This window comes from Onychomys torridus, chromosome 1 (genome assembly GCF_903995425.1).
Source record: "Onychomys torridus chromosome 1, mOncTor1.1, whole genome shotgun sequence".
NCBI lineage: Eukaryota > Metazoa > Chordata > Mammalia > Rodentia > Cricetidae > Onychomys > Onychomys torridus.
Genome location: NC_050443.1, coordinates 131164891 through 131180030, shown reverse-complemented (window position 1 = coordinate 131180030; position 15140 = coordinate 131164891). Strand labels below are relative to the sequence as shown.

The 15140-nt window shown below is 41.6% G+C and overlaps 1 protein-coding gene across 1 annotated transcript; it reads right to left on the bottom strand.

The window, feature by feature from the left end:
- Nucleotides 1–3881: 3881 nt before the first annotated feature.
- Nucleotides 3882–12397, bottom strand: LOC118577766 (protein FAM111A-like). Its single transcript, XM_036178426.1, has 3 exons — nucleotides 12350–12397; nucleotides 11412–11522; nucleotides 3882–5753 (listed from the first exon to the last, which is right to left on the bottom strand). The coding sequence occupies exons 1-3, from the start codon at nucleotides 12395–12397 to the stop codon at nucleotides 3882–3884; spliced, it is 2031 nt and encodes a 676-aa protein (XP_036034319.1).
- Between the last annotated feature and the right edge of the window lie 2743 nt (nucleotides 12398–15140).

Genomic DNA, 15140 nt, shown 5'->3' with positions numbered 1-15140 from the left:
TGAGCCACAAGCTATGTGGCAAAGTATAGATTAATAGAAATGGGCTAAATATAAGAGTAAGAGCTAGACAATGGTAGGCCTGAGCTAATGGCCAAGCAGTTTGAATAATATAAGCATCTGTGTGTTAATTTTATAAGTGGGCTGTTGGACTAACAGGGCTTGGCGGGGGCTGGAGAGAAGGAATCCAACAACATGCATCTTCATGTAATGTATATATGTAACTTCAGGATTACATCTCAATCTTATGGGCACACACATCTGTTAGTGGTCAGGAAGATGACTGTTCATTTAGTTGTATAATTTTGATACATAGAAAATATACTAGGATATACTTCATAGCCAGATCCATTTCCCCTTGATACTGTTGACACTTAAAGTCTGCTTCGTTCCTTTTGCTCAGACTAACACAGACACAAAACACCCTAAGAAAAGCCTGACAATTCTTTGCTTGCCAAGTCTGCTGATAAAAAGCTATGTCTCAGAGTTTGTGGCACTGGGCACTGTGCCCCCTCCCTCTGGTCCTGAGACCTTGGGACCTTGGGTTACCATGTAATGGCTCTCCACCTAATGGTCTATTCTAGGAATGTGCTATGACCTTGAGGGTTTTGAAACTTTCCTCAGGATTGCAAACAGTGTCCTGTTAGAAATGTGAGAATTCAGGCAAGGAAGGAACTAAGAATGAGAGCTGAAAAGAAGCTGTAGATTCAGAGAAGTAGGAGCACAGTGGAGAGATCAGAAAGCTTAGAACAACAAAGAGAAGGACTGAGAGGCACACCATCACTGACTCATTTGATGTCCTTAAGATTGGAATCCCACTGCTTATAAGTGCCTTGTCTGGACTCTGGGAGAAAGTTTTTCAGGGCAGGCACCTGAAAAGCATTCCATAGAAAACCCAATTCTCTTAAAGAGATAAAATGGGAACAAATTCCATTAGGTGGGCCCAGTGGGAAGGTTACCCTTTTCCAAGATTGCAGGCAGACCCTGCAATCGCCACACTTTGCCCCCACACCCATCTGTCTGAGACCCCAGCCACTTCCTGAGACTCAGAGACCAGCCCCCAGCTCCCATCTGCCCCAGAACTCCCATCTGGACCAGAGGTGAGTGCCTGGGATCGCATCTAGAGAGGCCTGCACCTAGGTCCCAGCCCTGGGCACCAGCCAATTTGGGGAAGACCTGCCCAACTTGGCCCCAGGTCCTGGCCATTGGGCAGGACCCCCCCAATCCAACCAGGAAGGTTCCCCTTTTCCAAGACCCCAGTGCATCCTAAAACTCCACGCCCTGCCCCCACACCCATCTGCCAGAGACCCCAGCAACTTCCTGAGACTCAGAGACCAGCCCCCAGCTCCTATCAGGCAAGCACTCCCATCTGGACCAGAGCTCCCAACCTACCCAGAGCTTCCATCTGGACCAGAGAGAGTCTCCCTAAATCTGTCAGCTCTGTCTGGACCAAGTGGGCTGATAAGATCAAGAACGAATCCACTAGGAGATGGGCAGATGTCAAGGCAGAAGTACAAACAACAAAATAAAGAGCAATACAGCATCACGAGAACCTAGCCCTTATCGAACAGCTGAATCTGAATCTACAGATTTAATGCAATCCCAATCAAAATACCAACACAATTCTTCACAGAACTGGAAAAAATAATACTCAACTTCATACGGAAAAACAAAAAACCCAGGAGAGCCAAAAGAATCCTGTACAATAAAACAACCTCTGGAGGCATCACAATCCCCAACCTCAAGCTCTATAGAGCTACCGTAATAAAAATAGCTTGGTACTGGACCAAAGGAAACGAATTGAAGACCCTGTCATTAATCCGCACACCTATGAACATATAATTTTTGACAAAGAAGCCAAAAATGTACAATGGAACAAAGAAAGGACCTAACTGGATATCAACATGTAGAAGGCTGCAAATAGATCTATACCTGTCACCATGCACAAAACTGAATGAAGTCCAAGTGGATCAAAGACCTCAACATAAATCCAGTTACTCTGAACCTGATAAAAGAGAAAGTAGGAAGTAGTCTTGAATGCATTGGCACCGGAGATCACTTCCTAAATATAACAGCAGAAGCACAGACACTGAGAGAAACAATCAATCAATGGGACCTGTTGAAACTGAGAAGCTTTTGTAGAGCAAAGGACATGGACAAACAGACGAAGTGACAGCCTATAGAGTGGGAAAAGGTCTTCACCAAACCCACATCTGACAGAGGGCTGATATCCAGAATATATAAAAAACTCAAGAAATTAGACATCAAAATGCCCAACAGTACAATTAAGAAATGGGCTATAGAACTAAACAGAGAATTCTCAACAGAAGAAGCTCAAATGGCTGAAAGACATTTAAGGAATTGCTCAACATCCCTAATTATCCAAGAAATGCAAATCAAAACGACTCTCAGATACCACCTTACACCTGTCAGAATGGCTAAGATCCAAAACACAGAAGACAGCTTATACTGGAGAGGATGTGGAACAAGGGGAACTCTCCTTCACTGCTGGTAGAAATGTAAGCTTGTACAGCCACTTTGGAAATCAATATGGCACTTCCTTAGAAAATTGGGAATCCATCTCCCCTAAGACCCAGCTATACAACTTTGGGGCATATACCCAAGGAATGCTCAATCATACCACAAGGGCATTTGCTCAGCTATGTTCATATCAGCATTGTTTGTAATAGTCAGAACCTGGAAACAACCTAGATGCCCTTCAACTGAATAATGAATAAAGAAAATGTGGTACATATACACAATGGAGTACTACTCAGCAAACAAAAACAATGTCATCATGAGGTTTGCAGGCAAATGGATGGATCTAGAAAAAATCATCCTGAGTGAGGTAACCCAGACTCAGAAAGACAAACATGGTATGTACTCATAGGAGGATACTAGATATAAAACAAAGATGACTAGACTGCTACTCACAACTCCAGGGAGGCTACCTAGAAAACAGGACTCTAAGAAAGACACAAGGATCATCCAATGATAGAGAAATGGATGAGATCTACATGAACAACTTGGAGTGAGTGGGGGTAATGAAAGGCAAGTTTCGAGGGAAAGAGAGCTTTGGGGAGCAGGAGATCCCAGCTGGATCAAGATCAGAAAGGGAGATCAAGGAATAACAGACCTTGATAAATGAAGACCACATGAGAACAGGAAGAAGCAAAGTGCTAGAGGGGTCCCCAGAAATCCACAATGATACCTCCACTGTAGACTACTGGCAATGGTCAAGAGAAAGCCCAAACTGACCTAGTCTGGTGATCAGATGGCCAAACACCCTAACTGTTGTGCTAGAACTCTCATCCAATAGTTGATGGAAGTGGATGCAGAGATCCTCTGCCAGGCCCCAAGTGGAGCTCCAGGAGTCCAACTGTCCAGAAAGACGAGGGATTGTAAGAGTGTGAATTGTTGAGACCAAGATTGGAAAAAGCACAGGGACAAATAGCCAAACTAATGAAAGCACATGAATTATGAACCAAAAGCTTTGGAGCCTCCAACTGGATCAGGCCCTCTGGATAAGTGAGACAATTGAATAGCTTGAACTGTTTGGGAGGCACCCAGGCAGTGGGACCCAGACCTGTCCTTAGTGCATGAGCTGGCTGTTTGGAACCTGGGGCTTATCCAGGGTCACTTTGCTCAGCCTGGAAGGAGGAGACTGGACCTGCCTGTACTGAATCTTCCAGGATGAGCTGAATCCCCAGGGGAGTCGTTGCCCAGGAGGAGATGGGAATGGAGGGGAGGGGCTGGGGGAAAGGTGGGGCAAGGTCAGGAGGGGGAGCACAGGGGAACTCATGGCTGATATGATAAATTAAAACACAAATATCTGTATGATAAAAAAAAAACTAAAAAAAAAAGGAACAAATTCTACCCAGCCCTCAAAAATATACACTATACATTTCTATATCCTGCTGATTTATATAATCTTCATTGTCCATTTCTACATCTTGCTGATTTATATAGGTTTCTTTGTCCATTTCTACATTCTGCTGATTTATCTTGGCTTCATTGCTTATTTCTATATCCTGCTGATTTACACAATTTTCATTATACCATATTTCATCTTTTTTCTTAATATCATCAAGGATGGATTCCATCCTTGTACCAAACTCAATGATATTATAAACTCCTCTTTCAAACTCACAAACAAAGCCAGTAGTATGCATGGCCACCAGAGAACCATTACAATCAAATACTGGAGATCCAGAAGAGCCACAATAAAAAGTATTATAGGTAAAGTCATCAGGGTTGTCAAATATTTCTTGGAAACTTCTCTGAGTATACATATGATGGTACTTTAAAGAATGATTATGACCTGCTGCTTCTGTTCCAAGAACACATTGCTGATTTTTCTCTCTTGATATACCTTGAGGGATCCCTGTACAACCCTCAATAACCCTTTGTCCTTTTGGATAGCCAATCATATATGTCAACTCCCTGGGGTGTACAACAGCTATTCCATTGTACAGTCCAGCAGGCACATGTTGTCCGTTTTTCTTCAGTTTCAGGACAGCGTAGTCAAGAGTTTCATCAGCTATACCAAGCCACGGTTCAATGCAAAAATAACTGTTGAAGTTTGAGGCTGGCTCTCCACAATCTTCGTCATCAAATGTCACCCTCACACGTTGGCTAATTAGGTCTGGACACTGGAGTGGCTCTATTCCTTCTCCCACAATGTCATTTAATATATGCCGACAAGTGAAAATGTACAACCCTCTAAAAACGAAGCACGTGGCGCTACCCCTCTTTCCATTATTGTCCCAAACTATGAGTCCAGTGGAATCAATGAACTGTGAGAGAAGTCTGAAGACTTTACTTGGAGTAGAGCTTTTTGTCAGTTCCCGGAACTTCCTCCTATGGGCTTTGAAAAGAGACCGTTCTTTACTGTTTTCACTTTCTTCCTTGATGTATGCTCTCATTTTCTCACGTTCTGCTGTCAGTGTGGGGTACAAATTCACAATGTATCCTTTTAACTGACTGAAGTTTCTGTCCTCTAACTCAGAATTCTGAGTTGCTGCTGCCACCCAATGGCTTTTCTTTCTTTCCACCTCAATCAGAAAGAGCTTGCCCTGTAACACATCAACCAGCTGGGTGTTTGCTATGATGGTATCATTGTCAATGAGTTTCCAATGGTCACTGTCCACAAAGGAATGAAACCTGCCATCCTTCCTCAGAGTGGCCTTGATGCTCTCTCCTTTGAAGCCATACACACAGACTTTGATCCCCTCCTTGTCAAGTTCCCTGCACCTTAGGATCCTTTGCCCCCTACTCCCTACTCCATGAATGTAAAACACAACACACTCAGCAGATGACGGGTCAAAGTGGCCACACACTTCATTATTTTCTTTCTCCTTACTTTCAATTTTGGAAAACGTAATGACCACATGGCTGACTTCTGGGAAACAGCAGAGGGGCATGCCAAGGTTTATGTACCCTTCTATCCCTTCTTTGCCACGTACCAGCATTTCTTTGCCTGTCTGTCTTTCTATCTCTCTTTTGACAGGGTCAAGGGAGATGAGTGCCTCATATAATCTACCTGTCTCCCCACAGATGCGAATTTCCATATGTGCCTTGGGGCTTACCCCCAAGGTGATGTTGATAATTTTAACTGGAAGAGTGGTCTGATCTTGTCGAGTTTTCTTAGAGGAATATAGTCTTTGATCTTGGGTGTTGGGTATCTCATTTGGTCTTTTTCGAGATCCCATTTGCATTTGCAAATTCAGGTCGTCATTCTTCTCTCCTTGAAGAATCTAAAAAGAAATAATAGATACTTTAAAATTTGGATCCCAACTCTATTCCTTAGTTTCCCTTGTTTGTTTGCAATTCAAGGAATCAATGACTATGTTCAAATCAGGATTTAACTCAAGATCCAATATACAAGCCCAGCCACCTTAGCTCATCCACCAGGAAATATCTTCCTGTTGCACATGGTTCCTGTAGTGGGCAGTCATTCCAGCCTAGGCCTGGAAGTTCCCACCCCCACTGAGGCTTCAGTAATGGTCACACCCACAAGGCAGCGCTGAGAAAGCATGTCTACATTGGGGAAGTGGTTTGGCTTTTCCACAGGGGAAGAAAAGGTATGGATACTAACAAAATTAATAAAAATTTGTTTCTAACAGAAGAAACCCCTTGATGAGGAAAAGTAAAAGATCATCCACCAATGTGACATCTCTTCAAGTTGTAAGAAAAATTTAACACTCAAAGGTTGGGGTAGAGTTCTGTTTTTTTCTTTCCAGGATAATGGAAATGCCCATCTTCCAGAAATCATAAGGCCTTGGATATCTGGATGTTTACAGCAGAAAGAAAGAATCTATTGGTACCAATCTACACAGGCTAAAATCTCACTGTCTAACATCTATATCTCTATCAATCTAGAATAGTTGTGGTTTCAATTCAATTATAAACCAAGATGGCTTTGGAGATGGAATTGGCTCACTCCTTCTCTAAACCCAAGCATATTGATAAAAGAAAAGGTTGAGAGATTCTTCAGTTCCATATCAGAAGAGCCCTCTGATGTGAAATAGAAGGAAACCAATAATAAGGGACCATTTTCTTCAAGATTCTAATTCTCTCCATGCTTACTCTTGATTTCTCGGAATCCTTTCTTACATGCCATGTCATCTTTAAATTCAAACCTTCCGTTATGATAAAAAATAAATTTTTCCAATAGCAATCTCTGAATTCTCCAGAAGGAAGATGGGGCCCCAACAACAACTCTACCCAATCCAGAATGATGCTATGGTAATCATCATCATACTACACTTCTTGTTGGAATTTCAGACAATCTTACCCATTACTCTGAGACTTGCTGCAGAATCTGCAGTTAGTCTAACTGAGATTTAACTATATGAGCTTTCTCACAATACCCAACAGAGATACCATCGCCCCCTAAACAGCAGGAAGCAATTCTAAGAAAATGACACCCCTTCTCCCTAAGTTTTCATATTTCTCAGGGTTATGGATGATGGTTATCGGGTTGGGGGTAGAAGAAAATATTAAATTCAGTATTCTCCTTAAGGAAAGAAAATATGTCTCAAAAAAAGGGAAAGAAGAAATGGAATGGGTAGGTATAAGATATTATGGTAGACTATTGCATACATTAGTAAACAAGTTTAGTAAAATAGCCTTAGATAATTTGCACTGTAATTTTCACTGTTATGAATTCTTATATGTTGATAAAAATATAAACTTTTTATATTCATGTTTAAGATAATTTGTATATTACATAATACAGAACTATGTTTGTTATAATGTACATATATTTTTACTCTTATTTGAAATATTTGTATATTGATACAAATGTAAATTTATATCTGTCATAATGTATGTGTGTTCTAATTATGTTTAAGATATTCTGTATATTGATATATATTTAGGATTATTATCATATTGCATATTGCACTATACATTCCTACCTCTGTTAAAGATATTTTGTGTATTGTGACAATTTTAAAGTCATTGTCCTTTAACTGTACCTTTGCTTACAGACTGTTTGCCTTGTTTACATGAAGGTTTAGTTCCTAGGTTGTTTAGGTAGATAAGACTTATAGATTTATAGTCACCTATGCTTGTCATCTCTATAATTATGTTCGTTAGGTTATCCAGTTTTATAGATACATAGGTTGGATGGACAGGTAATCTTCAAACACTTCATGGACCTAGAGAATATGGCATTTAAATAACTTAGAATTCTGTTGACGTGAGACACAATTGCTCCTGGCACCACAAATTTGATCCCGAGAGAATGTTGGGCTTCTAAGACATTTCCATTTGGAAGTTTGTCTTGTTGGCACAAATGGCCTACTGGGCAAAGAACTGTCCTTGCCTCAACTGCTGACAGTACAAATGCTGTCCTTTCTGGACAAGCAGGACACAAGGAAAGCGACCACTGTACTCTGCCAAGACAGGGTAAGATAGTCTTTCAGAATTCCTGCTTCTGAAAATGGTCTGTCAGATACTCTAGGCTTGTAGCCAATTTGAATGCACCAATGATGCTGAGAAACATTAGGTGACTGTCCAGGCTGCCAGCTGTCTCTGTCTACTCTTGTAAGACTCACGAAAGTTGCTTGCGTCCTTCTCCCATTTCTCAGGTATTATTATATTCCTTCTCAGGTCTTTGATGAGGTTGAAGACTAGCAGTTATAGTTACAACTTATATGTAATAGCTAGAATATATTAAGTATTAGACTCAGGTTCTTTAGGATAGGACACCTTTTAGAATGATCTTTGTAACATGCCACCTACACACACTCTAGACTTCCCTGGACTTTAGTATATGTTTCTTGATTGATATTGTTTGCATTGATTGTAGTTCCATCTTATCTAGGTCATTATCCATCATTACTCCTGGACAATATTTGATAACCATTTATTTGTATATAATCTTGTATTAGGTCAGAACTTTCTTATTTAGACAAAAGGGGGAGATGGAGATGTAGTGGGTAGCCATTCCAGCCTTGGCCTGGAAGTTCCAACCCCCATTGAGACTTTGGTAATGGTCACACCTACAAGGTGGGGCTGAGAAAGGATGCTGAAGACCCAGGATCCAAAGGAGAGAGACTGGCCAGCCGCCACCATGACAAGTGAGATGTAAGGTACAGGTAAGCCACAAGCCAAGTGGCAACTTATAGACAACAGAAATGGGTTAATTTAAGATATAAGAACTAGATAGCTAAAAGCCTGCCACGGTCATACAGTTTGTAAGCAATATAAATTTTTGTGTGTTTACTTGGTTGGGTCTGAGTATTTTTGGGCCTGGAGGGTGAGAGAGATTTGTCCTGACTGTGGGCCAGGCAGAAAAACTCTAGCTACAGGCTCCTTTCCCAAAAGAATGGGCAGTAAGAAACACAACTGTTTCCCACATGTTCAACTATCTACCAGCTTCCATAAAACCTGTTTCAAGAATTTTATTTTATTTTCATCAATACAGTTTTTAATCTTTGCCAAACATAGCAAAGGATGGTATCTACATTTTGTAAGAGATTTTATATATATTTTTAATTGTGTGTGTGTAACTATGTGGGCTTGTGCATGTTAATGCAGTGCCTGCAGAGATCAAAAGAGGGTTTCCTATCCCATGGAGCTAGAGTTCCAGCCATTTTAGCCTCATGATGTCAGTGCTGGTCAATGAGCTCTAGTTCTCCTTAAGAGCAGTACATTCATTCAAAAAGCAAGCCATCTCCTGAGCCCCTATTGCAGTTTTTCTGAGACCAGATTTCACCCGGTAGCTGAGACCACTCTAGAGTAAAATCTCTAGCCCAGGCTGGCCTCAAACTCAGGATTTTCATGCTCCTTCCCTCTGTGCTCGGAAACCAATAAATTCATAAAAAAATTTCCAGAGATATGTTAGTGTGATTTAATTTTTATTTTCCTTTTTAATTGCTTTTTGCAAGCATCTGTAGAGATTTTGTGTGTATGTGCATGGTGAACTAGCATGTGTGTGGGCACGTATATGATCAGTATGGAAATCCAGCAGCTGAATTTGGGTCTTTTCTTTGATTGCTCTACAATTTATACATTGAGTCAGAGTCTCTTCAAGCCCGAATTTTCTGATTAAGCCAATCTAGCTAGCCAGCATGCTCCAGGGTTCCCTGCCCTTCCTCTCAGGTGCTGGTATAACAGGAGGACTACCATGCCCATACAACACAGATCCCTCACACTTCTGTGGCCAATGCTTTACATCTGAGACATCCTTCCAGGTGCTATTTTATGATTTATTTATTAGCCAGCAGTGAAAGCAAAACAACTGGATCATTACTTAACTTAATTACTTGCTCAAGAAAAATCAGCACATGGTTTCATCCCCTCCCCTGCCAACTACTGTGCAAAGAACTCAATGTATTTCCTTTCTTACATAAATCCACAAATCCTGTGGATGACTTCTCTTTCTCTTTTGGTGGAGAAATTGAGGATCAGAAATTATCTTCTAAGAACTTTTTCTAATGTCACATAATAACCAATCCAAATTGTAAATACTTTTTCTAATGTCTTTTGCCATTAGACCATTCATGCTATTTGTAAACTTTGCACTGAAATCTCCTAATTATATAGGGCACTATTTTAAGATTCAAGGAAGGAAAACTAAAGTTGATAATCAAATAGCAAAAGTGAACAAAAATAAAAGCCTTTTATCCCCATGTTCCTACATCATATTTATCTTTGCAAAGGTTCACTTGCCAGCAGTATACTCACTGATAATGCTAGGAACCATGGTAGAGTATGGTAAAGATTCAACCTGCCATCATTTGTCATAACTGTTACTCTGCTTCAAACACATAAAAGAATGCCAGGTAATGTAAATGTCCTGTAGGCAGGTAAAGTAAATCTCAGAAACCACCACTTCAATCTAAATGCTGTCAGAAAGATCTGCATACTCCCTTGGGGGGACACTGTAGCCAACTTCCATCTACCCAGGTTTCTTGCACAAATGTAAACACTTCATCTTTTATTTATTTATTTTTTTTGGTTTGGGTTGTGCATTTGAGACACTGTAACCAAGGCTGGCCTGGAACTTGACAACCTCTGCCTCTGTCTTCAGAGTGCTGGGACTACAGATGCGATATTTTTGAAAGAAAAAGAACAGGTTCAATGTGTGGTTCCTAGCTTGTTCTGTCACAGAGTAGGACAGAGAAAATACCAGACCTAGAAACAAAACCCTGTTAGATTTTCTAGAACGCAGACAGGAGGAAACAAGCTGAAGGACTGGCAGTCTCAGCCTCTTATTACCAATTCAAGAAGCATGTTAGACTCAGGAGAGTAACAGAATGTGCCCTGTCCGCAGAGCCTGCAGAGCAGGAAGAGCTCTGACTTCAGGTAAGCACCCTTTCCAAGTCTCCACTTGGCCTCAGCCAACCCCTTCTTTACTGTCTTGCCATAAACAAATTGGAGGTGGAATCCCCTTCACCTACTTAAGGAGGTGAGGGTAAGAACTGATGTACAGAAAATCATGTTTATAAACCTTTACAGTTTATAGCACTTTACATGCTATGCAAATGTAGATGTTGCTGGGTTCAGAAGATTAGCCACACTCAGGGTAAGATTTTCATGCTCTTAAGTACTATTAATTTTGTTATTTCGACAGTTTAGTGTAACACATTGCATATGGCCTTGTAAAAATTTTTGCTTCAAGGACTGAAGAGACAGCTCAGTGACTGAGTTCTTACTGCTCTTCCAGAGGACCCAGGTTTGGTTGCCAGCCTTCACATAGCAGCTCACAACTATGTGCAACTCCAGCTATAGGGGACTAGACACCATCTTTAGGCCTCTGCAACCACACTCATTTCAGTGTGTGTAATATTTGCAATACTAATAAGGCCAAGTCTAAGCAGGAAGATTATGTGGCTGAGGATCTGGGATGATTAGTCTAGTATGAACACATCCCACAAATCCACAAATGTTTACAGACATACCTGAGATGAATGGTATGTGATTTTCATGTTTCTACTCAAAGAACTGTGGACCTCCTGTGACCTGTGCTTGTTACAGCTCATGGTGGCTTGGAGATGATGCAGATGGTTCACCTGAAATGGTAATTTCAAAAGTTTCATGTTACAGTAGTATTTTGACAGTTGTCACACAGTATACCCAGGAAAAAATTAACTGAAGTCCCATACCACATCTTTTCTCCTCAGCTTTCATGCCCCAGCATGCTGTTAGAGCATCAGATAGTTTATCCACAAAGGATAATGAGCCAGGTAGTAAAAGCAAAGGACTATAAGTAAGGCATTATACCAAAATACCAAAATCTTAACAGAAATTGTCTCTAATGGCTGACCAACAGAACTGTCATGGAAAACAGGTTCCATCTAGATGTGTTGATTTTTGGTTTTTCCCAGACAGAATATGCCCCATCTCTTTGTCCTCAGCCCTTTGACAGACAACAGAATCAATTTAGGCATTTTGTGGAATCCAAGTCTTAATGTCCTCAAAGGCCACATGTGAGAATGTCAGCAGACTCCTGTTCCCTGTTCATACCCAGAAGAGGGATCTGAAAGACGCTATTTATCTTGAACTGTTTAGGGGGTCCCCTGGCAATGGGATCAGGATCTGTCCTTGGTGCATGAGTGGGCTTTTTGCAGCCCAGTGCCTATGGTGGAATACCTTATACAGCCTTGGTGCAGGAGGGAGGGGCTTGGACCTGCCTCAACTGAATGTACCAGGCTCTGCTGACTCCCCATTGCCTTGGAGGAGGTGGGAATTGGGGGGGGGTTGGAGGGGAAGGGTGGGGCATGGGAAGAGGTGGGGATAGTCTGTGGTTGATATGTAAAATGAATAGAAAATTTCTTAATAATAATAAAAAAGATAAAACAGAAATAAAAAGAAAGCTGCTGTTAGCCAGTTCACATACTTTCAACACCATTTTACCACGGTAGTTTCTATCATCTTCTGTGGTCATTGGCAAACCTTTCCATCTGGACGCTGCAATCTACAAGTTCCACACCCTGCCCCAATACCCATCTGCCTGTGACCCAGTAACATCCTGAGACATGGAAACCAAACTGCCAGCTCTCACTGGACCAAGAGATGAGTGACTCTGCTCATACCCAGAGGGTCCTGCCTCTAGGACCCAGACCCTGGGACACAGCCAGTCCCTGGGAACCCCACTCAACTCTGCCTGGTTGCCAGCCAGCAGGGAAAATTCCTGCACAAAGGTCCCTCCCACCAAAACCCCCCATCGGAACCTGCAATCTACACGCCCTGCCCCAATACCCATCCACCTGAGACCCCAGTAACTTCCTGAGACAGGGAAACCAAACCACCAGCTCTCATTGGACATAGAGCTCTCATTGGACCAAGAGTAACTTCCAGAGACAGGGAATCCATCCACCTTCACTGGACCAAGAATGGCTTCCTGAGACATAGAATCTGCCAGCTTCTATTGGACCAAGAGAGGGTTCCTGAGATACAAAATCTGTAGGCTCAGACTGGACCAAGAGCCAGGAGTGGTTCCATGAGTCACAGAATCATTCAGTTTCTTTAAAAAATGTGTGTGTGTGTGTGTGTGTGTGTGTGTGTGTGTGTGTGTGTGTGTTGTGTGTGCATGTGTGGGTGTGTCCATCAAAGCCAGAAGAAGGTGCCAGAGCTGGACTTAGAGGCAGTTGTGAGCCACCCAACATGGGTGCTGGGAACTGAACCTAGGTCCCCTGGAAGAGCAATGTGTTCTTAACTGCTGAGTCATCTCCATCACTTTCTGGAGTGAAAGAATCCATTCTCTTTGTGAGTGTTCTTTGGGCCTTGAGGACACGGTTGACATACATGTCTTAAAAAACAAACAAGCGCTGCTGAGCTGCTTAGTAAGAGCCCAGAAATGGTGATGGTGATAGATTTCGGGGTTCAGAGGTGGTTTCAGAAAAAGTAATAAAAAATTCAAAAACGTTAAAAAAAAAAAGATTGTAAAGTGCCCAAGTCTACAAATCTCAAAACAGAGAGGACATTAAAATGTTGTTGACAATATCACACAAAGAAATTTACAGTTGGAAAAATCAAAAGTGTGTTCCAGTAACAGAGATGTTAAATTTCATCTTTGAATTCATTATGTTACTTGTGTGTATATTTTTAGGCTGACCATCAGTTTTGGATAACTAGCTAGTGTGCTCTTCCCTAGGAAAGACTCATTCCCCCACACTCAATATTGCAAGAATTTAAAAAGAGAGCAATCTGGGGTGTGTGTGTGTGTGTGTGTGTGAGAGAGAGAGAGAGAGAGAGAGAGAGAGAGAGAGAGAGAGAGAGAGAGAGAGAGAGAGCAAGAGAGAGAGAGAGCAAGAGAGAGAGAGAGGGGGAGAGAGAGATGTGAGGTTTGCAAGGGGGAAAGGAAAGGGAAACGATGTAATTATATTAACATCTAAAATATAATAATTATCTAAGTAATTGTGATCTTCATTGAAGACGGAGATACAAAGTGATAAAAAATTATTGGAAAAGGGAAAACAGAGTAATACCCTGAAAAAAAATAATATTTAGCAAGAGTTATCAAAAGAAATCTGGAAAAATGCATATAATGATATTTAAGAGCCTTAGTAACTGCTTTCTTTTTTTATTTATTGTTTGTTTCTTCTCCCAGGACAGGATTTCTCTATGTAGCCTTGGCTCTCCTGGAACTTACTCTGTAGACCAGGCTGCCTTCAATTTAGAGATCCCCCTGCCTCTGTCTCCTGAGTGCTGGGATTAAAGAGAGGTGCCCTTTGTTTAAGGAAGTATGTTTCCTTCCCCCAACCGCACCGCCCTCAAAGTATTTTCTTTTGCTGTGCTGTCTCCTCCCAAAGTAAATACGTTTGCTTTTTTCTTTCACTTATTAACCTGGAAGACCTTTTTTGGGGGGTGGGGGGTTAGTTTTTTTCAACACATGGTTTCTCTGTGTAGCTTTGCTCCTTTACTGGATCTCACTCTGTAGACCAGGCTGGCCTCAAACTCACAAAGCTCCACCTGATTCTGCCTCCTGAGTGCAGACATTAAAGGTATGCAGCACCACTTCTCACTTAACCACCCCACCACTCCTCAATAAGGAGGGAAGAATGATGTCCCAGGCCCTCTGAAAGCTGCAGAAGGAAGCATCCCATTCTGTGGTCAGCTTCATAGCACATACAGTCAGCCTGAGTATCAGATTCCTAAGAGCCCATGTCTGCTCTCTGTGTACTTATTTGACTCAAGGACAAAAACAACCCAACAAAAATAAAAGCAACAGAGACAAACTACAGTGTTTCTGGTTACAGGAAGACTTGCAAAGGCCAAGCCGAAAAGCTTTTCAACAACTGATTATACACTCACCAAGGTTCCTTAAATGTTACCTTACCTTAGAAATAAAAGTACCCACAAAGGACAGCAGAAGAACAAGGACTAATATAACATCTACTTTCTTACCTCCGGGACTGAGAGTTGCCGCAAAGAAGGGCTGAAGTGATGTTACTATAGCACACACGGGTGCTGTGGAAGTTGACTTCCTAGGTCTTTGAAGTTGGGCTCCCAGAAACCTGTTGATAAAACAAAATTCGGATTACTGCTCTTGGAGTAATGAGAAGAACCACTTCATAGAGTCAAGCAGTACTGAGAGAGAAGAACAAAGTTAGGTTCAGACAGAGTGTAGCACTTCGTCCTGTCTTCTATCCTTATTCTAGAAAGAGGCCAACTCACAGAAATGTATT

Bases quoted from the DNA above. Each gene is read 5' to 3' on its own strand.
- LOC118577766 (XM_036178426.1), bottom strand. From the start codon at position 12,397: ATGACCACAGAAGATGATAGAAACTACCGTGGTAAAATGGTGTTGAAA. The intron at 11,523-12,349 runs GTATGTGAACTG...TTACCATTTCAG, and splicing joins GTGGTAAAATGGTGTTGAAA to GTGAACCATCTGCATCATCT. The intron at 5,754-11,411 runs GTATGTCTGTAA...ATTTCTTTTTAG, and splicing joins TCACATACCATTCATCTCAG to ATTCTTCAAGGAGAGAAGAA.